Source organism: Ochotona princeps, chromosome 15 (genome assembly GCF_030435755.1).
Source record: "Ochotona princeps isolate mOchPri1 chromosome 15, mOchPri1.hap1, whole genome shotgun sequence".
NCBI classification, from domain to species: domain Eukaryota; kingdom Metazoa; phylum Chordata; class Mammalia; order Lagomorpha; family Ochotonidae; genus Ochotona; species Ochotona princeps.
The window spans coordinates 54730643-54756736 of record NC_080846.1 but is presented as its reverse complement, the minus strand read 5'-3'; the positions used below and the strand labels follow the sequence as shown (position 1 = coordinate 54756736).

Sequence of the window (26094 nt, the reverse complement as noted above, 5' to 3'; positions counted from 1 at the left end):
GTCTTGGGCAACACTGCAGAGTCACTGGCACTGAGGGAGGCACTCCCGGACACTCTCCCACAGTTTAGTCTGGGCTGAGGTTGTGGGTACTGATTTGCTTGCTGTAGAAAAGGTGGCAGGAAGCCGGTCCCCAAAGTCGGATGTGAGACAATCCTTCGGAGAAGGAGTCCCTTTGAAGGGTGGCGGGGCTCCGGCCCCCAACCTTAGCAAAAAGGTTATGGGCAGCTGTTTTAGAGCTCAGGGCGCAGCCAGCACACACAGGAGCCCACACAGCAGCCACAGTGTCATAGAAATGGCCCGGGAGTCAGGCCCTCCAGGAAGGGCGCCCCCTGTGGACAGAGATGTGGTAGCAGCAGCTTGTGCACAACCAGGTAACAGCGGGAGGAGGCTCAGGCTCCGACTGAAGATGGCTACATCCCTCCGGCACCAACAACCACGGCTAGGTCCTATCTCCTGTACTCCAAGCCCTAGACCCACTTACAGGAAGTGTATAAGAAGGACTGTCGTGACAGCTGCTGAATGGACGGGATAAGTTACGGACCTAGGGCTTGGCAACAACAGACAATCCTTATGCTTTAATACTTCCTGGACTCGGAAGAGAGCTGGGGGACGAAGGCTTAACACTGAGGTTTACTGCGTCAATCCTACTCCACAGCTCTCACAGGACCACCCAGTTGGCCCTCATGAGACCAGCAGAACCCCCTCAACCCTCAAGACAAGCAGGGCTGCTCAGGAGGACACTGGGAGACGGGAAGGGGGCTGACCCTGGCCTCGCCCTCTCCTACTGGCCAGAGAATGGAGATGGGACACCTGAAGCCGCCCTACTCCACCTGTCTTCAAGTTCCTCTTCTGAGAATGGTGGCAGAGCACCCATGGGACACTCTGGTCTTCTCTCCTTCCCACCAGCAGCCATGCAGAGACAAACGTCACCCCACACACCCCCTGACAAGGGGGTGAGGACAAGCTGCAAGGAAGATGGTGGCAAAGAACCTAGCATCTGCCCTACCCAGGAAGACTTACCTGCAGGAAAGGAGAGGGGTCAGTCCCAGGCTGGGGCAGCGCAATCTGACTAAAGCCTACCAACCTTCTTCCTTTGACCTCACCCGCACAGCAGGGCAGACAGCAGGCTGCAGCGGGCAGTGTCCACTCCAGGTGCCCCTTCTTTCCCACTCCCACATATATATCTCTCTATACACGTATATACAGGTGCACACATGCACGCACACACAGAGGCCCGTGCGATTCCCATGTACAGCAGGGAGAGGGTGATGAGGGAAAGGAAGACAGGGAGTAGGGGAGGGGCTCATGGGGACAGGGAGAGACTCAGATGCCAAGGGCACAGCAACCAGTGCCAAACGAAGAAAACGGAAAGAATGCTCCACCCTACCTCCCTGAGCCCAGAGGGGAGAGAGACAGGGGGCCACCCCATGAAACCATAACAACCTTGTTTTGTTTTAAATCCAGTAAATTGGAATGCTTCATCATCAGGACAGCAATTGGGGACTGGTCATGTCAGTGGACAGGGCAATGGAGGCGAGGAGAGGGGGCAGGGGAGGCAAGGCTTTCCCTGGGCATGCGGACATGATGCCCAGGGCCCTGGCCACATTTGCAATGGGAAGGAAGGAGCAAGGCCGGGGCAGGGAGGCAGCAGGTGTGTTGGGGGGTCGACAGGGTAGCTGGGACAGGGCTGCTGGCTCTCACTTCTTGTTTTTGAGCTGATTGGCCAGCCAGTCCAGGCCTTCGTACAGCCCATCTCCGCTGGTGGCACAGGTGGCCTGAATGTACCAGTTGCGGTGACGCAGGGAATGGAGGCCCAGCTTGTCCGTGATCTCAGCAGCATTCATAGCATTAGGCAGATCCTGCGGCACAAGGGAAACACACCAAAGGGAACCTCAGCATCCTCCTGAGCCTTCAGGGCAGCCATCCACCAGAGAGAGGCGTGCTGGCACCTTCTCCTGCATTAGGAGAAACCCAGAAGAGTCCAGGGAGCAGTTCTGGACCTAGCCATCCTTGGAACCCCAGACCAGACCCAAGGCACTGAATAATCACTCCACTGATGAGCTGGAAACCAAACAAGGGGTTGGTATAAAGTGATTCACAGCCAAAGAATCCAATCTGTGACAGCAGGAGGAAGGGCCAGCGGTGGACAAGAGGAACACTGGGGAGAGACTTGAGGTTAGGGATGTAGATAACCACACCAGTCTCTGAGAGGAAAAGCACTGCTAACTAAGGCTGGGTAGGGAGTTAGAACAGGAGCACAAGGAAACTGACTACTCACACTTCCCTCACTTCCAAAGCAGACAGCAGAGCCAAAGGGTTTCCCACATGATGTGCCCTAAGGCCCCATCCTCTCCAAAGCCAGACTGCCTCGCCCCACATTCGGGGGACAGGAGAGAAGGCTCACCTGTTTGTTTGCAAAGACAAGGAGCACAGCATCCCGGAGTTCGTCCTCTGCCAGCATCCTCATCAGTTCTTCCCGGGCCTCGTTTACTCGCTCCCGGTCATTGCTGTCGACCACAAATATCAAGCCTAGGGAAGCAGAGCACAGGCCACACAGACACTGAGGTTGTGCCCGTCCCTTCCCCACCCTAGGAGCTGCGGCAGGGCAGGTGCTTGTGGCTCAGCACCCAGGTGGCCAGCCACACTCACTGCTCAGACCCACACCACCCAGACCAGTCCCAAGCAACTCATCTGCCAGACCTTGGGTGTTCTGGAAGTAGTGTCTCCAGAGAGGCCGAATCTTGTCTTGGCCACCCACATCCCACACTGTGAAGCTGATGTTCTTGTATTCCACGGTTTCCACGTTGAACCCTGCAGGAAAACAAGCATCACTGTGTGCAAACAGTGCTTCAAAGGCTTTGGTTCTAGTCCCTCGGCTTTGGCTATGACACCAAGAGTGGAAGGCTAGGCCTGGTCCCCCCTGAGCTGGGAGACCAAAGGCCAAGGAGAAAACAAAGGAAGAGGTATGAGAAGATGAGGAAGTACAGTCAGGAAGTTCAGAGTGACTGAGTTAACATGGACGCATCTTCCGCACTTATTGGCTCAGTCGCTGGCTCTCCCTCCTACAAAGGAATGACTCAGCTCCACTCCTGCATCTGGCCACCAGAGCCTATCTCAGCTAGGTAGGGCCTGAGGGGCAGTGAAGAAAGAGAAGTGGATTATAACCCTGGAGGCCCACATTCAGAAACAGCTGACCAACAGCCTCAGCTAAAGTAAATGTCTCCCTCCCATAGTAGGCAGGTTGTAACTGGGATCAGCTGCCACAGATCCACCCTGAGGCGACTCCAAGCCTCTCACACAAACATTAAAGCCCTTCACCTGCTTTCCAAACAACAGAGAACAATCAACTCCTGTGCCTGAGGGCGACGACTGAGCACCGGGCTGGGGAAGTTCCCACAACCGGGAGGGCCAGAGAAGGTGGGCAAACAGCCGCCCCAGCACCTGCCAGTAAATTAAACAATCATCTTGCTCCGAACCCCTGCACACTGCATGAACTTGCCAGATAAGGAGTCTAGATACAGCCCCTTGTCCTACCCCGAGGCTGGCCGGGAAGCTCACTTCCAAGCTCTATCCTTACCAATGGTAGGGATGGTGGTGACGATCTCGCCCAGCTTCAGCTTGTACAGGATGGTCGTCTTCCCTGCAGCATCCAGGCCCACCATCAGGATGCGCATCTCCTTCTTTCCAATCAGGCTCTTCAGAAGGTTTCCAAAGATATTGCCCATGACGGCAGCAGCTGCTTTCTGAGGACAATGGGGCCCAAGGTAGCGGAACAACGGTAGTCTGGTCTTGGACTGGTCCCTGGTATGGAGGACTTGATCCTGGGTAAAGGAAATGCAAACGTATTACCACCATTTGTTTGTTAAGGACTTCTTGTCCATGGAATTTGCCAAAGTCACGCCTGGATACATGCATGACATCTAGAAGTCCCAAGGGACCTGAGCTTTGGGAGCACAGAACAGCAAACACTCGTACAAGCTGCTTCACGTTTCCCTATCTGCGTCTGGGAACTGAGGGGGTTGAACCACAGGGTTTCTGAAGTGCCTACAGTCCTGACACTCTATACTGCACTCTAAGGCACTCGGAGACCCTTCCTGCCCCTTCTCCTCCTCCTTCCTGCACAGCTTGCAGAAAGGGCGGGCGAGGAGTCAGCGGGATGAGCAGCGGCTCTGTGATTCCCGACAACGTTCCAGCTTGCCAGGTTCTCCAGGTTTACACTCTGCTCTCATCAACAGACTGCTTCTCCTCGTCCCATAATTCTGCAATGCTACCTTCCTTCCACACCAAAACAGAGGAAGAAATAAGCAAGGAGCATTCCTAAGAGACGCCGATCCTTTACACTATATGAAATGCCAGCTGCTGAAACTGCACCTGTTCATGTCACGCTACAAGGAGAGGTGGGAGGCGACAGAGGGAGAGGCTGCCTTTCTGTCCTCAGCCAGGGAAATGCTGGGCTCCCTATGGCCCACTCAGGACAGCTGCTCCACAGGGTCACCTACAAGGAGGGAGTCATCTAATCCCCACAGCCTATTTGCCAGAGAGATCTTAGAACCAAACCAGGTCATGTGGTTCCTCTGTTCTCAGCCCATGACCACCGCTTACAAGACCTCACATGTATCTTCCGTCACACCTCCTAGTATGGCACTGTGGCTCAACAGACTCATCCTCCACCTTCAAGCACTGGCATTCCATCTGGACACCAGTTCATGTCCCAGCTGCTCTACTTCCCATCCAGCTCCCTGCTAATGGCCTAGAAAATCAGTGGAGGATGGCCCAAGTCCCTGGAACCCTGTACCTGCGTGGGAGACCCAGAAGAAGCTCCTGGCTTCGGATCAGCGCAGCTCCAGTCGTTCTGTGGTCATTTGGGGAGCGAGCAAGGGGATGAAAGATTTTTCTGTCTCTGCTGTCTAAAATCGGCTTTTCCAGTTAAAAAAAAAAAGAGAGAGGCTTTTGTTCTTTTCCCTCTGCCTAGAGCGGTCCTCTCCTAGAAAACTCACAGACTCCACCTTCCCTCCCTTAGGTATCTGTTCCAGTGTTTCAACATCATCTCTCAACGGAGACGTTAGGACCTATGTCAGACATACTCTCCCCCCACCATACTTTTCCCCCTCAAACCACTTTCTCACCATCTGGCACATCATATATTGTTTCTTGTATTATTTGACTGCTCACTATGTAGCTGGGTCCCCAGTAACTAGATCACCACCTTGCACACAGCAGCTGAGTAACTGAACTAACGGCCAGCTCGTTCACACTGAGTGCCTGGATTGGAGCAGGCATGCTGAAAGGAAGCAGGGGAACAGGAAGAACCACTGTGATGGGCAGCGTGGCTGCGTGCACAGCCCAAGCATCACCTCCAAGGAGAGTCACACATTCATCCACTCTCTCTTCTTCCCTCCCTTTTTCATGGCCCAAGACAGCCACCTGAAATGCATTTTTGAAGCAATAACGCAATAGGCTTCCCAATCCTCTGTGCCTGCAGGAGGCACGTGTCAGCTGCCGGCATTCTCTAGAGTCTGGGAACGAGACAGACACCCCCGAAACCCAGTGCGGAAGAACAGGTCACAACAGTGTGCACCCAAACCCAAGAATGTCGAAGAGGGATGGGTGGAGGTTATTTTTTCACAAACTTCTTCAGGCTTTTATTCTGGTTTGTTTTCTTTCTTTTTTTTTTTTTTCCCCTACTCAGTTTGTAGCAAATTCCAGACCAGTGCAAAGAAGCCAGATCAACAGCCTCGAGAGACCAAAGTACTAGTTCCTCCAACAAACAGAAACAAGGAATGCTTATGGTGTGTTTCATCTTCAAAGGCCTCCTGGACATCTCCTGATGAGTCAGGCGTGGCGCTCCCCGCAGGTTCCCCAGAGGAGCCCTGGCCCTGACCCACAGGGCTCACACCCTAGGGAGAGGGCCTGGCTCAACCTCAGTCAAGTCGCCCACCATCCATCCTCGCTGCCCTTCCTGCCACTACCCACCCAGGTTGGCAGATGCCCAAAGATTCCAGAGGCTTTATGGGACACCTGTGCAGCTAATAAGACCAGAGCTCACCAGCCTCGGCAATTCGCTGTAGATTTCTGCTTCTGCTTCTGCTACCATCACCCAGAAACATCAATCTCCCCCCAAGTCGTCCTTGTCTTTATCCTGCCTCCCATTCAGGCGGCCTGTCTTCAGCTCTAGATGATATTTTTTACAAGCCGTAATGCTGAAGTCTTCATTCAAAAGCTGACCCCTGGGGCAGCACAGTGACAGTAGTTTAAGCTATCACTTGTGACACCAGCATCCCACATCAGAATGCTGGTTCGAATCCTGGCTGCTCCACTTCCCATTCAGCTGCTAATGGCCCAGCCCTTGCTGTAGTGACCATCTGAGAAGTGAACAACCAAATGGAAGATCTCTAAGATCTCTCTCCTTCCCTACCTCTTTCCTGCCTTTTGAATTTTATATATATATATATATATATATATATTTTTTTTTTTTTTTAAAGACAAAAGTTGGGGGATGGCACAATGGCTCAACTGGCTAGTCATCTGTCTGCAAGCACCAGCATCCCATATGGGTGCTAATTTATGTTCTAAGCTGCTTGCTAAAGCAATGGAGGATGGTCCAAAGCCTTGGGACCCTACACCTGTGTGAGAGACCCAGAAGAGGCTCGTGGCTCCTGTCCTCAGACTGGCTCAGCTTCAGCCATTTGGGGAGTGAACCGGGGAATGGAAGCTCTTTCCCTCTCTGTCTCTCCTTTCAGTAAATGATTTTCAAAAAAAAAATAAAATAAAATAAGAATTTGACCCCAGTGTGACACCTGTTTCTATTTCCTAGCATGTTGCACCAAGGCCCCCAAACACTCTGAAGTACACAGGTGGTACCCACTACCTTAAGGATCTTTCCCATGCATATTCCCTACTGGCAAGACCCAAGTTCTCATCCTTGATGCCAAAGAGTTAAATCAGGCACACTGGCTAATTTTGTCTTTAAGATTTTCTTTTAATAGGAAAGGCAGGTCAAATTTATGGAGGGAAGGAGAGACGGATTTTCCAACCACAACACCTGGAGCTGAGCCAATCCGAAGCCAGGAGCCAGATGCTTCTTCTGGGTCTCCCATGCGGGTGCAGGGTCCCAAGCCTTTGGGCCATCCTCGACCACTTTCCCAGGCCACAAGCAGGGAGCTGGATGGGAAGTGGGACAGCTAGGACATGAACCAGCACCTATATGGCTAAAATCCCTGGGATCCCAGCACTTGCAAGATGAAGATTTGGCCACTGAGCCATCGTGTTGCCCCCCTTCACCACCACCACCACCACTGACTGATTTAAACTGTATGTTAAGGATATCCTCAACCCATTTCTTTTTCCCAGCAACGCCTGGTATGCCTATGTAACGCACAGAGGGTCACCTGGATATCCTGCTGATCGCAGCCGTTTCTATGCACACCTGATCACAGGACTGGTGTGGAAACACCACAGAAGGACCAGAAGACTAAAATTAACAGAATTTTCTCCCACCACTTAATATGCAATGGAGAAAGAGCATAAACTCTGGAATCTACTAGTTGTCCTGAAGTTCACGAGCACTCTAACTTCAAGCGACTGGGAGCTTGACTTGGAGGAGCACTGCGTGGGGGAACCCACTCTCTGGCCCTTCATGACAGCAGCGTGCTGTCCCCCAACTTCAAGCCAAGAGCAGCCTTCAGCTTTATGAACACAAGACCTGGCTACACAGCCAACATTCACGCTCACCAATAATGTGTTCATATGAAAAGCTACAGGAAGCAGGTTGGCTAACCACGCTGTACTTGGGGATTTTTCCCCGCCATGTGCCATACAGCCTAGGTTGAGCTCCTACCACAGATGGTGCTCCTGTGGTGAAAGGCAGATCGCCAGGGTTCCTGGGAGTGCTCGGCACCAGGAACAGCAGCTACACTGAAGGGGACTGGCTCCAGATAAGAAGCGAAATACAGTAAAAGCCCTTCTCACACACAGGTTGATATCACAACCCTCCATTTTATGGTCAGAAATGTGTTATCAAGGCTAAGACCAACATGAGCTTCAAAACTGTGATCTCGTACATTCTGTGAGGGACCCTGCAGGAACCCAATCAAGCTCATCACTCCCCCACCTCAGCAGGAACAGGCTGCTGCTGCGACTGCTCTTCCCCACAACCCTGTGTGCCACAGGAACACACCTGGCCGTGCTGTGAGTCACTCTCCCCACCTGATTCCAGAGACTGTCCCGGCACCCAGCTCTTCCTCCTCCAGCTCCCTAGGAAAGAAGATCAGAGTCTTCCCAAAGCTCCTGCTGCAGGCGGATGCAGTGTCCTCCTTTAAAGATAACTTACAAATGAAGACAGCTCTGTGGAGATGCTATTTTTAGCACAGCTAAACAAATTTGCAAAAACTACAGTAGTGTATGCCTGCATTCTGTTTCTTTGGCGCAGCTGGCTGTGGCATCTATAAACTGCAGAAGTGTTGGCTGAACACACTGAAATCCAAACACCAGCACTCCTAGATTAGCACTCTGATGCTCCTGGCGCACTGTCGTCTTCTGGGGAACCCTAGTGTAACATCTGCAATGCGTGCTTAGCGAAGCCACTTCTTGCCTTCGGAAAGTTTCTCCATTTACGAAACTCAGTCTAATCGGGGAGGAAAGAATAGTAAACAAAAGATGATAAACTAGGGTGAGGACAAGAGCAGGGTAAGTACAAGGTACTATGGGCACAGGAAGCTGGCACAGTTAACAATGGAAAAGTGAATGGCAATTCCCAGGCGTGAGCTACCCCAAGGAGCAGCCAGTCACGGGACAGCAGGCAGCAGGGCCGAGTGTGTGGCACGGCAGTCAGGCAGCTGCTCAGGGTGCCCGGCTCCTGCAGCGAGCTTCCTAGTCACATGCAGCCCGGGGCGTAGCAGGTGACGGCTGAGTCCTGCCAGCCCCAGGGGAGACCCAGAGCAGAGTGCCCAGCTCCTGGCTCTGGTCTGACCCACATTTGGCTGCTGTGAGCATGCCAGGGTGTCACAGTGGCCGGAGACTCCTTTTCTTTCTTTTTTTTTTTTTTTAAAGATTTTATTATTATTCGAAAGCCGGATATACAGAGAGGAGGAGAGACAGAGAGGAAGATCTTCCGTCCGATGTTTCACTCCCCAAGTGAGCTGCAACGGGCCGGTGTGTGCCGATCCGAAGCAGGGAACCTGGAACCTCTTCCGGGTCTCCCACGCGGGTGCAGGGTCCCAAGGCTTTGGGCCGTCCTTGACTGCTTTCCCAGGTCACAAGCAGGGAGCTGGATGGGAAGTGGAGCTGCCGGGATTAGAACCGGCGCCCATATGGGATCCCGGGGCGTTCAAGGCGAGGACTTTAGCCGCTAGGCCACGCCGCCGGGCCCTGGAGACTCCTTTTCAAGGGAAATGAACTTTTTTTTTTTTTAATAAAAGGAAGACTATCCTAAACAAAGGCTTGACAACCGGAGTTACAAACAACACTTTTTACTAGGCAAAGCCAAGTGCAGTGGGGTGGTGGCTTACTCGGTCACAGCACGGGCAGTGAAGTGACAAGTCCTGGTGCTGGAGGGGGGCTAGAAAATCCTTGCTGAGTCACGTGAAAAGACATGCTCATGGAAGTGATTCTCCAGGTCATCCTGGCAGCAGCTTCAGGAATACATTACAAAGGTGAAGGCAACATGTTGTGGCACAGTGCGTTAAGCCACCACTCAGGGAGCCCGTGTCCCTTGTCAGACTGCCGGTCTGAGTCCAGGCTACCCCATCGTTCCTCTCCAGCTCAGTGCTCACATATGTGACAGGCAGTGGAGGATGGTCCAAGCAGCTGGGCTCCTGCCACCCACACGGAGAGCAGAATGCAACTCCTGGTTCCTGGCCTCGCCCTGACTACTGGGGAGTAACAAGAGATGGAAGATCTGTGTGTATTTGTTTATCTGCCTTTCTATTGCTCTGCCTTTTTAAAATTTTCCCCTTAACATTTATTTTTTATTGGAAATGCAAATTTTTACAGAGAGTAAGAGAAAGATCTTCCATCTGCTGGTTCACTCCCCAAGTGGTTGCAATGGCTGGAGGTGAGCTGATCTGAAACCAGGAGCAGGGCGCTCCATGCAGGTCCCACGGCTTTGGGCCGTCCTCTAAGGCCATAAGCAGGGAGCTGGATGGGAAGCAGAGCGGCCGCACATGCACCCGACCCCACATGGGCTCCAGGACATGCAAGGCGAGTATTTAGGCACTAAGCCCTGCTCTGCTTTTCAAATAAATGAATAAATAAATCTTTAAAACTTATGTTAAGGATGGAGGGCAGAATAAATTAGACAACTAACCCAGCCAAGCGTTGGCAGCAAATATCTGGGTGAATGCAGACTCTAGAGTGGGCTGTCAGCCAACGGACCTTGGAAGGATTTCCACATCCTGGGAGCGACAAGATCATTTCAGAACTACTGAAAACATCTGAGGGCCCGGTGCGGTGGCCTAGCGGCTAAAGTCCTCGGTCTGAATGCGCCGGGATCCCATATGGACACTGGTTCTAATCCCCGCAGCTCCACTTCCCATCCAGCTCCCTGCTTGTGGCCTGGGAAAGCAGTCAAGCACAGCCCAAAGCCTTGGGACCCTGTACCCATGTGGGAGACCTGCAGGAAGTTCCTGTCTCCTGGCTTCGGATTGGCGCAGCTCCAGCCGTTGCAATCACTTGGGGAGTAAATCCATGGGACAGAAGATATTCCCGTCTTTCCTCCTCTGTGTATCTGACTTTGCAATAATAAAAAAAAAATCTTAAAAAAAAAATCTGAGCAGGACCCTCAGAGCATGCGCCACACTGGGGACCCTGGAATGACACTGGGTGGCCACTCCTCATCTCCGGGGTACCGATGCAGTTAGGATGCTGGGTGCTTCTCTTCCCTCTTCCCCCAGATACAGGAGGAGTTAAAAGAAAATTGGAAACAATGGTCTCATCCACTTCCCCCTAATATTCAACTCTCCCCACTCTGGTTGGTGGTTCACATGGGCATGTATCCTTCATGACTATGTAAACAACATCAAAAATAAATTTTTGGGGGGCCCAGCGGCATGGCCTAGCGGCTAAAGTCCTCGCTCTGAACGCCCATATGGGCGCCGGTTCTAATCCCGGAAGCTCCACTTCCCATCCAGCTCCCTGCTTGTGACCTGGGAAAGCAGTCGAGGACGGCCCAAAGCCTTGGGTTCCTGCTCCCGTGTGGGAGACCTGCAGGAGGTTCCAGGTTCCCGGCTTCGGATCGGCGCGCATCGGCCCGTTGCGGCTCACTTGGGGAGTGAATCATCGGATGGAAGATCTTCCTCTCTGTCTCTCCTCCTCTCTGTATATCCGCCTTTCCAATAAAAATAAATCTTAAACAAACAAATAAATAAATAAATAAATAAATACGTTTTTTAAAAAAAGAAAGGAAAGTAAAGGAGCCAAAGACACTTCCCAGGGTCCAGAATTGTGGTACAATGGGCTAAGCTGCCACTTGAGATACCGGCATTCACAGAGCTGGGGCCGTGGCACAGCACAGTGAGCCACTGTCTACAGTGCCGGTATTTCATACAGGTGTTGCTTTAAGTCCCAGCTGCTCCACTTACAACCCCAGCCCCTGCTCATGTGCCTGGGAAAGCAGCAGCAGATGGCCCAAGTGCCTGTGCCCCTGCAGCCATGTGGGAGACCTGGAGGAGGCTCTGGGCTCCTAGCTTTGGCCTGGACAAGCCCTGGCCAGCCACCCGGGGAGTGAACCAGAGAACAAAGAGGTCTCTATCTCGCCTACTTCTGTGGTAACTCTATCTTTCAGAGATAAAAAGAGCAAGAGGAAGAAAAGAATCGCAGGATCCATCTACAAAGTCCTGGCTTTTTTTTTTAAAAAAAAGATTGATTTATTTTTATTGGAAAGGCAAATTTACAGAAAGAAGGAGAGACAGAGAAAGATCTTTCATCCACTGATTCACTCCCCAAGTGGCCACAACGGCTGGAGCTTGAGCCAATCCAAAGCCAGGAGCTTCTTCCAAGTCTCCCGTGCGGGTGTGGGGTCCCAAGGCTTGGGCCGTTCTCCACTGCTTTCCCATGCCACAGGCAGGGAGCTGGATGGGAAGCAGGGCAGCTGGAACATGAACCGGCACCCATATAGAAACCTGGTATGTTAGCCACTAGGCTCCTGTACCAGGCCCAAGTATCCTAGGTTTTTAAGGGAAAAAAAAAAAAAAAGCTCATTTCATTTTGAGTAACAGATTTGAAATCACGTATACCTGTGATATTTAAAAAGTTTCTGGAAAATACATATTATGGGGGCTGGTGCCATGGCACAACCAGTTAAGCCACTACCTAAAGCATCAGCACCCCATATGGCCATCAGTTCAAAGTCCTAGCTGCTTCACTTCCGATCCAGTCCCCTGCTAATATGCCTGAGGGAGCACCAAAGATGGCCCAGGTAATGGGCCACCGCCCCCAAGTGGAAGATGGCCCAAGCGCTGGGCCACGACACCCACGTGGAAGATGGCCCAAAACTGGGCCACCGCACCAACGTAGAGGATGACCCAAGCGCTGGGCCATCGCACCCACGTGGAAGATGGCCCAAAACTGGGCCACCGCACCAACGTAGAGGATGGCCCAAGCGCTGGGCCACCGCACCCATGTGGAAGATGGCCCAAAACTGGGCCACCGCACCAACGTAGAGGATGGCCCAAGCGCTGGGCCATCGCACCCACGTGGAAGATGGCCCAAAACTGGGCCACCGCACCCATGTGGAAGATGGCCCAAAACTGGGCCACCGCACCCATGTGGAAGATGGCCCAAGCGCTGGGCCACCGCACCCACGTGGAAGATACGCAAGAAGTTCCTGGCTCCAACCTCGGTATTCCTGGCTGTTGCAGCCTGCTGTGGAGCAAGCCAGGAGAAGAAAGATTTCTCTCTTTCGCTCTTAGCTCTGCCTTTCAAATAAATAAAACAAATCTTATACACACACACATAAAAAAAAAAAAGCTACTGATAAATTTCAAAAATTTTCCAAAAATGTCAGCCAGTGGATTCTGGAGAGATTTCATCGTGCTCGGAACGGCGGGACTGGCAGCAATTCAGAACTGTTGAACTATCAGAACCAGTTGAGCAGGACCCTCGGAGCATGCCCCACATCGGGGACACGGGATAGGTGGGAGACTGGGTGGGACTTCTCCCTTTATCTCTCCCCTTACCCCAGATACAGAAAAAAAAAAAAAAAAAAAAAACTAAAAGTGGAAACAATGGTCTTAGCCACTTTCCTGTAGCTCTTGACCCTTTGTGCCCTAATCAACTCTGTAAAGATTATCAAAATACAATAATTTCAAAATAATTTCAAAATTTTTACACCAAAATAATTATTTTTCAATCTCAGTTTTTAGTGAAATTTAAAACTTTCGTATCTACGGATAATGTGCGCAGTGCAATAAGAGAAAGGATAAAAGGAAGGGGAAGAGGGCCCGGTGCCATGGCCTAGCGGCTAAAGTCCTCGCCTTGAACGCCCCGGGATCCCATATGGGCGCCGGTTCTAATCCCGGCAGCTCCACTTCCCATCCAGCTCCCTGCTTGTGGCCTGGGAAAGCAGTTGAGGATGGCCCAATGCTTTGGGACACTGCACCCGCGTGGGAGACCCAGAAGAGGTTCCAGGTTCCCTGCTTCGGATCGACGCGCACCAGCCCGTTGCGGCTCACTTGGGGAGTGAAACATCGGACGGAAGATCTTCCTCTCTGTCTCTCCTCCTCTGTGTATATCTGACTGTAATAAAATGAATAAATCTTAAAAAAAAAAAAAAGGAAGGGGAAGAGCAACATTTAAAGTAACAGGCAGGGGCTGGGCTGGGTTGAGCTCAGGCTGCTCTAGTTCTAAGCCAGCTTCCTGCCAATGTGCCCGGGAGGGCAGGAAAAGATGACCCAATGGCCTGGCCCAGCCCAAGCCACTGAAGTCATCTGGAAAGTGAACCAACAGATGGACGACATCTTTCTGTTGCTCAATCTTTCAAGTAAAATAAATAAATAAATAAATAAATAAATCATCAAAAACAAAGTAGCAAGCACAGGCAGGAGCCTGGCCTGGCAGTTAAGATATCACATTCCACATCAGACTGCCTGGGTGTAACACCCAGATCAGAGGCTGACCCCAGCTTCCAGAGAAAAACATGGACTAAAACCTTTCCTCTGGAAAAAGTCTAAGCAGAAAGTCTGTCTCTGTCACACAAAGTGGATGCATCATGCTATCTGTGTAAAATGGACTTCAACCCCGAGGACGTTATGTGTGGATCTGATGAAAGCAACATTTGTCCGTGGGAAGCTCGTGGCTCTGAGGGGCTGGGTGTGCTTACGTCATCAAAAGCAGCAGCCAGATTATAGCCAGAAGTTAAGGAGAAATTCTAACCTCATCTGCATATGAAATGTACAGCTCATCTCTGGCATCCACTAAAACCTATCCGCAGCTGCATTCACCAACAGCGCATCATGAAAGCGACTCACCTGAACCGCAGCAAGCCTGGAGCAGTGCCAGCTGGGTCTCAGAGGGAAGAATCACGTAAGGGTTTTCAAATAAATACATATTTTTAATACATTAAAAAAAAAAACAGGAAGCCATGATTTTAGAAAAGCTAACCAGTTTACAACAACCTAAGGATACACAGGAACAGGGGATGGTCTACCTCAGGAGTAAATCCCTCAAACACCTTTCCACGCGAAGATTTCCCACGGTATTATCAATTCACAAGCTTGTCTGCACTGCTCTCCTGGGCGGAACCTTCCCAACACGCCTTCAGTGCAGTGCAGGTCAGCCGCAGCTCTGGATCCCATGAGCACTGCTACAACCTGCAGCCCAGACCTCCCGGGCTGCAAACAGCTGCACGTGTCCCACCACACCCATCTTCTGTGTGTGCTGGGAGGCAGCTCCCTAGTTTGCGAGCCCTTTAGCAACAGGAACTCTGCGGAGCCACCCTTTGTCCCCGTACCCAGAACCACAGCAACCTGTCCTAGACATGCTTGAGTCCTACCACATTCTAGGGGGTTGGCACTGCAGGGCACCAATCAGGTCAGCTCCTGCTTGTGACACCAGCAGCCCACCTGGGAACACTGGCTCCAAGGCCAGATATTCCAGTTCTGCTCCAACTCTCCACTACTGCGCCTGGGAAGCCAGCAGAAGATGACCTGAACACTCAGGCCCCTGCCATCCCCATGGGAGGCAAGGCTGAGTGCCCGCTTCCTGCCTTCAGCCTGGCCCTGCCCTCATTGTGGCAGCCATCTGAGGAATGGACCAGTGGACAGAAGAGATCTCTCGGGCCCAGCGTGACAACATAGTGGTTAAAGCCCTCGCCTTGCATGCCCGGGATCCCATAGGGGCACCGGTTCTAATCCTCGCAGCTCCACTTCCCATCCAGCTCCCTGCTTGTGGCCTGGGAAAGCAGTCGAGGACGGCCCAAAGCTTTGGGACCCTGCACCCGCGGGGGAGACCCGGAAGAAGCTCCTGCCTCCTGGCTTTGGATTGGCTCAGGCTCCAGCCACTGCGGGCGCTTGGGGAGCAAATCATCGGATGGAAGATCTTACTCTCTGTCTTTCCTCCTCTCTGTACATCTGCCTTTCCAATAAAAATGAATTTAAAAGAAAACCACAAAAGCCATGGTCAGCATTCCCATGTAAGCGCTCATCAGTCACAGCCATCTCTCCCTCCTCCAGGAGGATGCCAACAGCAGATCCCTAAAACCCTGAGCATTCTCTTTCCTGTCCATATGGTGTGGCAGATCCTCTGCAGCAGCCTATGCCAAGGCTCTAACGCAGCATTCTTACCTCAGCCAGTTCTTCTCAGACTAGAACACAAAGCATTCATACAGTCGTAGAACACATTCCACTGGCATAGTGGGTTAGGCCGTCTGTAACGGCAGCATCCCATGTGAGCACCGGTCAACTCCCAGCTGCTCTATTTAAAAATATATTTTTTTCATTCCTTCCTTCCTTCCTTTGAAAGGTGGAGTTATTAGAGCCAGCATGGAGGTATACAACCTAATCCTCCACCTGCAAAAACTGGCATCCCATACGGGTGCTGGTTCAAGTTCTGGCTGCTCCACTTTCCCATCCAGCTGCCTGCTTATGGCCCGGGAGGGTAATGAAGGATGACTCAAGTCCTTGGGCCCCTGCCCTATGTGGGAGACCTGGAAGAAGCTTCTGGCTCCTGGCTTTGGATCAGCTCAGCCCCAACAGTTGTGGCCATTTCGGGAATAAACCAAAAGATAAAAGACTTCTGGGCCCACTGTGATGGCTCGGTGGCTAAATCCTTGCCTTCAAGCATGGGGGTCCCATATGGGCACTGGTTCCTGTCCCAGCTGCTCCACTTCCCATCCCGCTCCCTGCCTGTGGCCTGGGAAAGCAGCCGTGGATGGTTCAAGCCCTTGGGACCCCACACCCACATGGGAGACCTGGAATAAACTCCTGGCTCCTGGCTTCGGATTGGCTCAGCTCCAGCCACTGTGGGTATTTGGGGAGTGAACCAGCACATGGAAGATCTTTCTGTTTCTCCTGTCTCTGTAAATTCTGCCTTTCGAGCTAAAATAAATAAATCTTAAGAAAAAAAAAAGAAAGAAAAAGGAAGGAAGGAGGAAATAACAGGGGGAAAAGGTAGTTAGAGAGGAGAGCCAGAGACCATTCGTCTGCTGATTCATTCCCCAAATGGACACAAGAGCCGATACTGGGCCAGGCGGCAGGGGCCCAAACACTTGGACCATCTTTGCCGCCCTTCCTGGGCCATCAGCAGGGAGCTGAACTACAAGTAGAATGGCCAGGACATGAACTGCTGCCCACACAGGAGGCATCACAGGCAGCGCCTTCACTGGGAAAGCCACCATGCTGGCCCCCAGCTGTCCATTTCTGATCCAGCTCCCTGCAAATGCAATTGGGAGGGCAGCAGAAGATGGCCCAAGTACCTGGACCCTTGCCACCCATATGAGACCTGGATGCAGTTCCAAGCTCCTGGCCTTGATCCGGCTTTGACTCAGCCTTTGTAGCCATTTGGGAAGTGAGGCAGTGGACCAAAGATCTGTCTCTTCCTCTCTGGAACTCTGCCTTCCAAATAAACAAATAAAAAAAAAATTAAAGAAACCCTTTTTAGGGGCCAGTGTTATGACATAGTGGGTTAAGAGACTGTCTGAAACGCAGGCATCCTATATGAGCACTGATTCAAGAAGAAGCTCCTGGTCCCCTGGCTTCGGATCGGCGCAGCTCCGGCCATTGTGGCCGCTTGGGGAGTGAATCAGCGGATGGAAGATCTTTCTCTCTGTCTCTCCTCCTCTCTGTACATCTGCCTTTCCAATAAAAATAAATAAATCTTTTTAAAAAAATTCAAATGATTTCTCAGCACTCTACTTCTATTTGTGATAGCTCTTGCTGTGATGAAGTTAATGGGAGGCACGATCTCCCAGGCTGCCCGAGATGCTCCCACCCAGCAGGGCCAATGACGCCTCCGGCGCACATGGACTTTCCTAACATCAACACAGACTGCTGAGGGGCTCCATCTCTTCAGCCTCCACCCCAGCGGCTAGTTCAGGCCCCTGCCTTGCTCCAGCTTCACCTCCCACTCAGGCAGCAGGAGCTGCCTCGGCGAGGCTGAGGCCAAGAAAGGACCTCACTGCTCTTCAGCCCCCCCCCCCCCGACCGGCACGCAAAGTCACGGGCACAATCACCCCTTTGCACGGGCGCCTCAGGCGGCAAGCCGCTCTTTTGTAAACCTCCTCTCTCTCAAGGCAACCCTGGCTGCTCACATCTTATTGCTATTATGACAGCAGATTATTAATAGCAGCTAACACCTCTTTGGGGCTTACTATGTGCTCTGTACAACACTAAAGGCTTTACAATTATTATCTCCTTTAATTCTCACAGCAGCCCTACTACTCTTGACAGATGAGCAAAATGAAGCGGAAAAGGTCATTTTACCAAGAAAACATGCAACTAGTAACGAGCAGTAGAATTTGAATCCAAGCCCCACTCCTAATGACACCCCTCTGCCTTGAAACGGTGGAGAGCCCCGTGCAGGGACACAGTTCAAACGCCACCCTCTCGGCACGCACTTGTGAGGATACAAAGGGAAGCAGCTCCCATCATTTCCCTCAGTTTTAACAAACCTTTTAGAGAAGTTCCTCCTTCTAACAAATAAACCCCGCCCTCTGGCCTTTCAGTCCATTTCCTCTTAGGACTCTAGTGGAAGACTAGGGCAGATGAGCACAGTACAGTTCAACCTTTTGTATACTGTAAACTTCAGGCCCACTCTCGCCAGTGTGCTGTCTGCTCTGCATTCAGTCCCATAGCAGCTACCATTCACTGGTGCTAATCCTGTGCCAGGCACCACATACACGGGTCCTTCCCCCTTCATCTCCAGAACCCCAACACTGAAGGCCTTGAGGCTGGTGGAGAAAACCTTCTGCCCACATACACAACAGGAAATCTGGGATTTCAGAGAAATAATTACCTTGTGTTCTACTATTTCTCTTTTGGAGACTGAAGTTGCCACCATCGACGTTAGTTTTGCACCTAACGGACGAGGTGGACACACTAACCTCGCCCAGTTCTGAAAGCCAACACACTGGATCCTTGCTCAGCCATCTGCAGGCCTTTTCAGTAGCAACGACGGCCCATCTTTCCCTGTCATTAAACAGGGAAAGAAAGCTGACTGAGTTCCATCCACTCCAACTTCCCCAAGGGCCTACTGTGTGCATAGGTCCACAGGAGCGGAAACGAAAGCCAACTCCTGCAAGGCTAAAAGCCATCCAGATGCAAGGCAGTAAATCCACGCTGGAGGGCAGAGTGCAATGCAGGTGTGGCCCAAGGGATCCAGGATCCAGCTGGATCCAGGGCCAGCGGTTCACTCTCTGCACAGCTGCATCTCAGCTCATGAGCTGCTTTTGGAGTCTTCTACAGACATGATGTCCCCACTCAGGTCCAATGTGCAACCATCACTTCACCGTCCCGGGCCATCCAGAACACGGGGAATAACTTCCTCACCAATAACAGGCCCAAGACAAAATGGCAGCAGAGCCCGGCATCACCCGCCCCACCACACTGCACCCTGCTGCACTGACCCAGGCAAACAGACTCCCGCAGTAGATCGCTTCCCAATAAAAGTTTCATGGCCTGGCCCAGGGGTGACCCAGTCTAACAGGACCACACTGAGGGCTCGGGTTACCGCAAGACCAATACAACCCTCCTCCTGGCCTGGCCTGCTGGAGCCTCCGGGGAACTCCTTCCCAAGCAAAGCCACCACTTTCAGAACCAAGGGGTCCTTTTTAAGGGGGAACTACACCTCCCCACCTCCCCTTCCTTCCTTCCTTCTTTCCAACGCCTGGCATTAAGCAATGGCTCCATTTTCCGTTCCGGGAATCCTGGTACGCGGTAAAGAAAGCAAACGGATTGGAAGACACCAACTCGGGGCCTGTGACAAGACGCTCTCTCCTCCTGGGAGACCGCCCCCGCTCCGCCTGGGGGAGGAAAGCACCACCTCCTGTCTCCTACCGAGCAAGTCCCCCTCCCCCTTCCTCTCCACCCCCTCCCCACCTGCTGCCCCCTTCACAACCTGCCATTGCAAGGACTCCCAACAGGAACAGCGCCCTCGGGGGGACCCCGCCGGCTGACCCCAGGCACACACGCTGGGGGGGGCGGTAGGAGACGGTGTCACCCCCACCCCCGCCAGGCTCTTCTCCCAGCTCCCAATGCTGAAGTGGGGGAGGGCGAGGGAGCAGCAGCAGCATTCCCTAGCTCTTTCGCGGATGAAGCAAAAAAAAAAAAAAAAGCAGCCCTCGCCGCCCCCGCAGCTCGTCTCCCCACCCAAGCCCACCGCCCGCAGGCCGCCAGGACCGAGCTGCAGCCCAGGTCGCCCCCTGGTGCGAGGCGGAGGACAAACCCGGTGCGCCCCCCACCCCCACTCCGCGTCCTTCAGCTGCGGAGGCGGCCGAGGGGCCGGCCCCACCAGCCCTGTGGGCGCTGCGGCCGGGCCGGGACCCCACCACGCCAGGCAGGGCCGGGCGGCGCCCCGAGGGGCTCCATCAGCGCCCACCGCGCCCGAGCCCCAGCCTCGGGGAAGCCAGCTCCCCTCCGCAGCCCCTCACCTGTTCCCGCAGCCTCCGCCGGGCTCCCGCTCCCCAAGCCGACCGTGGCGCGCCGGCTGCCCCTGCCCGCTCCCCGGCTCCCTCCTGCCTTCCCTCCACCTAGCACCGGAAGCCGCGACGGCGACGGGCGCTGTGCGGCGAGCCCCCACCCCCTGCCCGGGACACTTCCCACCTCCACGCTCGCGCGAGAGCTGCGGGGCGGAGAGCGGCACTTCTCGCGAGAGCCATCACCATGGCAGCGGCTGCAGCAGCAGCAGCAGCCGGAGCTGGAGTCAGGGCGGGGGCCGCGCCGAGGATGCGGAGTGGGCGGCGAGGATCCCCGGGCTCGGACCGAGGCCTGGAGCGCTCGTCCAGCACGGCTTGCCAGGAGTGTTCCCGCCAGACCACCTTGGCGCCTTGCTTTGAGCCGGCTGCCTTCCCACTTTCCGCAGGAGCCCCTTGTTGTCGCTAATGACGTCTGAGTGGGAGTCCCTTGCCTGAGGAAAGGAGCAAGAGGGATGAATAGACGAGGCAGGCGCAAACAGCTGGATTTGGCCCCCCCAACCCAGGAAGGCAGCCCTTGCACCCGTCTGTAGGCAGGGTTGAGGTGTGGCTTGAGGCAAGGGACCCAGAGGGGTGTCAAGCCTCCTTCCCTCGTACTCCCTCTGTGAGGTGGCTTGCTATAAGCACAGCTGTTATAACCGAGGGCTGGTAATACTGAGAACAAAACAAAATTCTGTAAGTTCCTTCTCATGTTCAGTAGTCAGAAGGTTTGAGCCAGGTTGTCACTTTCTTATGTGAATGTTTCGCCAACAAGAATGAGATGAACAGGAGCTCAGACAAGGTTAAGCTTCCACCGGGAACCTCAGCTTCCAGGTGCGGTTTCTTGCTAATGTGCCTGGGAGGTAGCAGGTGACTGACTGCCCCAGTACTTGGGTTCCTGGTACTCCTGGAAACCCAGATGGAATCCCTCACTCCTGGTTTTGGCCTGGCCCAGCCCTGGGGAACGAACCTCTCTCTCTCCCGTCATCCTGCCATTCAAATAAATAAACTTTAAAAATTGAGTTCCGGCCTGGTGCGACAGCTTAGTGGCTAAAGTCCTTGCCTTGCACGCCCGGGATCCCATATGGGCACCGGTTCTAATCCCGGCGGCCCTGCTTCCCATCCAGGTCTCTGATTGTGACCTGGGACAGCAATTGAGGACGGCCCAAGTCCTTGGGACCCTACATCCGGGTGGGAGGCCCGGAAGAACTCCTGGTTCCTGGCTTCAGATTGGCTCAGCTCCAGCCATTGTGGGCGCTTGGGGAGTAAATCATTGGACAGAAGATCTCTCTATCTCTCATCCTCTCTGTATATCCGCCTTTCCAATAGAAATAAATAAATCTTTAAAAAAATTTGAGTCCGTAGACATCTCATCGTGTCTTGCTCCTATCTGTCCCTGGTATATGTGATTCCAAGTCTATTCATATTCCAGTCTATTTTCTTTCAAGAATAACATGGCCAGGGGTTAGAATAATAAGCTAACCTCCCATGGCAAAGGCATCCCTTTTGGGCTCCTGGTCCTCTCCCAGCTGCTCCACTTTCAAACCAGCTCTCTGCTGATGGCCTGGGAAAGCAGCAGAGGATGGGCCAAGGTCTTGGGATCCTGCACACCCAGGGGACGCCTGACTCTTGACATTACAACCATTTGGGAAGTGAACCAGCAGATGAAAGATCTAATCTATCCCTCCTCCTCTCTGTAAAACATGCTTTCTAATAAAAATAAATCTGAAAAATAAATAAATACATAAATACATAAATCTGGGTTCGGCTGTGGGCTGGGGCAAAAGGAGCCTCCTGCAGTGTGGTGGCTGTGGGGGGTGCCACGGCCAGGCCAGACCCAATGCTGGGGACTCAGGCCAAAGTCACTGCCAAAAGGCAGTGACCAAGTCCTAGGCTTTGGGCAGCCAGCACACCAAGTGCGCCAGGCTCTGCCTGCTGGCCACCCAGTGGTGAGCTCTGGGGTCTTTAGGGTTTGTAATTGCTGCCTAGGGACATCCATGGATAAGCCCAGTGTGAGTGTAGGTGAGAGATGAATCCTGGGTGATTCCCAGCGACAGGGTCACAGAACTTTCTGGCAAGCATGGGTACTGAGACCTGGTGGTTTGGAGGGGAGAGTCCATAAGATCTATTTGGGCCAGACTGATTGACCAGCCCACATGGGAATCCTGAGATGGGCTGTTAGCATAGAGCATCACTGACCACCACATAACAGTCCACATGAAAGCTATGATGGGGGCCTGTCTGGTACCAGTACCTGACTGAGTGGTGAAAGAGGAGATGGGTCACACTTGGCAGGGTCAAGATACTAACTGACACACGAGGGAACCAGGTCTGGGGTTAGATTCTGTGGGGGAAAGTGTGGGCCCAACCCTGTGGAAATAAAAATCCTGCAGGTTAGCTCACAAGCTGGGGTGGTGATGGGCTGAGCTAGGTGTGACCATGGAACCTACCAAGGCAGCAGCACCCAAATTTGCATCCTAAAACAGGGTGTGGGGGGGGGCTGAGCTGCAACTGGAAGGGGGTGGACCGGGCACGGCTGAGCAAACCTTAACTCACAAGGAAGAACAGAAATCAGGCTGGACAACAGGTCATGCTGAGCTAGGCTCTTACACCGACTGGCCTGCATGAACCGGGGATACTAGGCCACAGCATCGAAGGCAAAGGCCAAGACAGGTGAGGGGCTAAGTCAACTGGGTCAGAGCAACCATTGGCATGCATATAATCTGTGGCTGGGAATAGGCTCAGTTGGGGAGCTATGAGAGTACACCCTTGCTGGGTTGGGGTTCCCCCGGTGAGTGCAGGGGCCAGAATGGGGCCTGCATTCTGGTCTGGGTATGGCTGCAATCTCCCTTGGCACAAGTGTGGACTGGGGCTGGGTACACCTAACTGGACTAGATGCCAGCCTCATCTGGTGCTCTGGAGAACCTGGGTAGATGCAGGACATACTAGGCTGGGTCTCTGCCCCTACTGAGCCATGTGTGAGCAGTGTCTGGGTATGGACAAGCCTTGGCTGGGCTGAAACATCCAACAGTAAGAACTGGAGTGGATTGAAGGCCAGCATGGAAAGGCCAGTGTTACTGCCAGGACAGGAGGTGGACTAAGTAGGGCTGGTCAATGGACCCACCAGTGAGGGCAAGATCTGGCAAAGGGAGAGGTTCTGATGGAGGAGCTTGGGAAACTCCTCTGTCGGGACACAGTCCCTGCAGGTGAGCGCAATAATCACAATAGGGAGCGACCCAGACCAGGCCAGAGAAAGATACCCACCAGCATACATGTGGCATAGGTTGGGGGCAGATCAGGCTGAACCCGTTCACATCACCCGCTGGTGAATCTGAGCACCAGAACAGAGTGTGGGTCAAGCCAGGTTTGGTCACAATGCATACCAGTGCACATTACAGAATGCCAAGGTGAGGTGAACCTTACCAGATGTGACCACAGCACCCAAACAGCACACATAAAACCAGGGAGGAAATGGATAAAGGCGGCAGGGGGAATATGGAGGGCTCCCCTGCTGGACAATCACTCCCATTGGAGAGTTGGGATGTGGGCAGACCAGACCAGCAGGGCTACAACACCTGTGGGCCTCATGCGAACTAGATCAGGGAAAAGCCAGGTTGGGCTGACTGTTCCGACTGGTGCAAACAAAAATTAGAGTGGGTGAGGGTTGGTTGGCCTTTGCCGCAGCATCAGCTGGCAGAAGCTGGCACTGGGGGCTAAATCTGCCAAGTTAAACTCAACCACCTGGACAGTGCATAATCTGGAAGTTGGAGTGTCCTAGTAGCAAAATAGTGGGCACCTGCCTTTTGGGTTACCACTCCCACTGAAGAGCATGAAAACCAGGGCTGGGGCACAGATGGCTAGGCAAAAAGGCACCTGCCAGTATGTGTGTGGACTAGATGGTAGGGTTGGTTGGGTTGAACTAGGCTTCAATGCCCATTGACACGTATGAGAGCTAAATGGGCTGTGAGACAGACTGAACAAGTCTGCGGTACATACTGGCAAGCATGGTACCAGAGTAGGGGGCAGGCCTGGTGCAGGTTATGGGGAGTCACCCTGACTAGGCTGTAATTCCCGCTGGTTTGCGTCAGGGCCGAGTATGAAGTGGGCAGGATCGGGCTGGACTGCAATACCCATCGGTTCGTGTGCAAGACAGGGCTGGAAACAGACCTGACCCAGCAATTGCAACCACCAGCATGTGCATAAGCTGATTGGGGCATTGGACTGTGCCGGACCCTGTACTGGCAAGCACACACAAGAATCAGGTCTGGGATCACCTCAGACAAAGTTTCTCTGGGGATCCCTCCAATTGAACTGTTGATCTCAGAACTCCAACCAGAAAGAGACTTCAGTGGATTCTGAAGAAAATTCATCATGCGTGGAATGGCAAGACTGGCAGCAATTCAGAACTGTCAAACTATCAAAACTGCTTGAGCAGGACCCTCAGAGCATGCCCCGCGTCGGGGAACGGGGGTGTGTGGGAGGCTGGGTGGGGCTTTTCCTTTTATCTCTCCCCTTACCCCAAATACAGAAAAAATATATATGATATTAGCATGGAAGCAATGATCTTACCCACTTTCCTGTAGCCCTTGACCCTTTGTGCCCTAATCAACTATGTAAGATTATCAAAATAAAAAATATATTGAAAATATAAATAAATCTGGGCCAACACTATGACTCAGTGACTAAATTCTCTCCCTGTAGGAGCTGGGATCCTATACGGATGCAGGTTCATGTCCCAGATGTTCCACTTCCCATCCAGCTCCTTGCTTGTGGTGTGGAAAAGTAGCACAGGATGCTCAAAACATTGGGACCCTGCACCCACCTGGGAGATTTAGAAAGAGGAACTCACTTCGGATCAGCTCAGCTTCAGCCATTGCAGTCACTTGGGACATGAACCAGCAGACAGAAGATCTTTCTCTGTATCTCTCCTTCTCTCTGTAAATCTTCCTTTCCAATAAAAATAAATTAAAAATAGAATAAGTCTTAAAAATAATAACATGGTCTTAGAATGTGCGGCTAAAAGAGCCTATTTTTTATAATAACTGCGTTTACATAGTTGAGAAGGATATATGCCCATGTGGACTACCGATTAGGATGGGAAGGGTAGAGGAACTGGGGAAAATGGATGAGAAAATTGCTTTCAATTTTTTTCTTCCCGGGCCCGGTGGCGTGGCCTAGCAGCTAAAGTCCTCGCCTTGAAAGCCCCGGGATCCCATATGGCGCCGGTTCTAATCCCGGCAGCTCCACTTCCCATCCAGCTCCCTGCTTGTGGCGTGGGAAAGCAGTCGAGGACGGCCCAAAGCTTTGGGACACTGCACCCGTGTGGGAGACCCGGAAGAGGTTCCTGGTTCCCGGCTTCGGATCGGCACAGCACTGGCCAATGCACTCACTTGGGGAGTGAAACATCGGACGGAAGATCTTCCTCTCTGTTTCTCCTCCTCTCTGTATATCTGACTTTGTAATAAAATAAATAAATCTTTTTTAAAAAAATTTTTTTCTTCCTGTATACGGGGCAAAGGATGGAGGGAAGGGGAGAGGGCCACTTCCAGAGGTCTAATCACATCAGTTCCCCGGGGATGCGGGACGGGCACTCAATATCCTAGGATCCCTGATGTGGAGCGTGTTCTGAGGGTACTGCTTAAGTGATTCTGATAGTTCTGAGATGCTGTTGATTTCATTGCTCCAAGGTTGGAGAAATTCCTTCAGTGTCCCTTGACTGACTTAGTCCACCTTAGAGTCTCTGTTCACCCAGATACTTGCTGTCAAAGCTTGGCCAGGAGAATTGTTCAGTTTGTTCTGCCCTCCAGCCTAGGCCACGCTACTTACTAGATGTCCTCTGTAAGCCTCAATGATCTGTCATGCCCCCCATGTGCGTCTAGGCATGCTATCCACTGCACAGGCTTCAACAACTGAGCAGGCCCCATGGCTCCACAGTCAGACCACAGACCCTGTGATTTTTCCCATGATCAGAATGTTGAGCCCAGCAGTCTAGGTTA

At 52.7% G+C, this 26094-nt stretch overlaps 1 protein-coding gene across 3 annotated transcripts; it reads right to left on the bottom strand.

Moving 5' to 3' along the window:
• Positions 1-1428: 1428 nt before the first annotated feature.
• Positions 1429-20227, bottom strand: ARF3 (ADP ribosylation factor 3). Of its 3 annotated transcripts, none has more exons than XM_058673285.1 (5): positions 20078-20227; positions 3578-3821; positions 2701-2811; positions 2405-2529; positions 1429-1859 (listed from the first exon to the last, which is right to left on the bottom strand). In XM_058673285.1, the coding sequence occupies exons 2-5, from the start codon at positions 3723-3725 to the stop codon at positions 1698-1700; spliced, it is 546 nt and encodes a 181-aa protein (XP_058529268.1). In that variant the 5' UTR covers positions 3726-3821; positions 20078-20227; the 3' UTR covers positions 1429-1697. The 3 variants fall into 3 exon arrangements, with proteins under 3 accessions (XP_058529268.1, XP_058529269.1, XP_004599407.1); XM_058673286.1 differs by having other exon boundaries at positions 3578-3743; positions 20078-20223; XM_004599350.2 differs by lacking the exon at positions 20078-20227 and having other exon boundaries at positions 3578-3932.
• Positions 20228-26094: the final 5867 nt, after the last annotated feature.

Bases quoted from the DNA above. Each gene is read 5' to 3' on its own strand.
- ARF3 (XM_058673285.1), bottom strand. From the start codon at position 3,725: ATGGGCAATATCTTTGGAAACCTTCTGAAGAGCCTGATTGGAAAGAAG. The intron at 2,812-3,577 runs GTAAGGATAGAG...GTTTTCCTGCAG, and splicing joins CACCACCATCCCTACCATTG to GGTTCAACGTGGAAACCGTG. The intron at 2,530-2,700 runs GTCTGGCAGATG...CTGCTTCCCTAG, and splicing joins CTACTTCCAGAACACCCAAG to GCTTGATATTTGTGGTCGAC.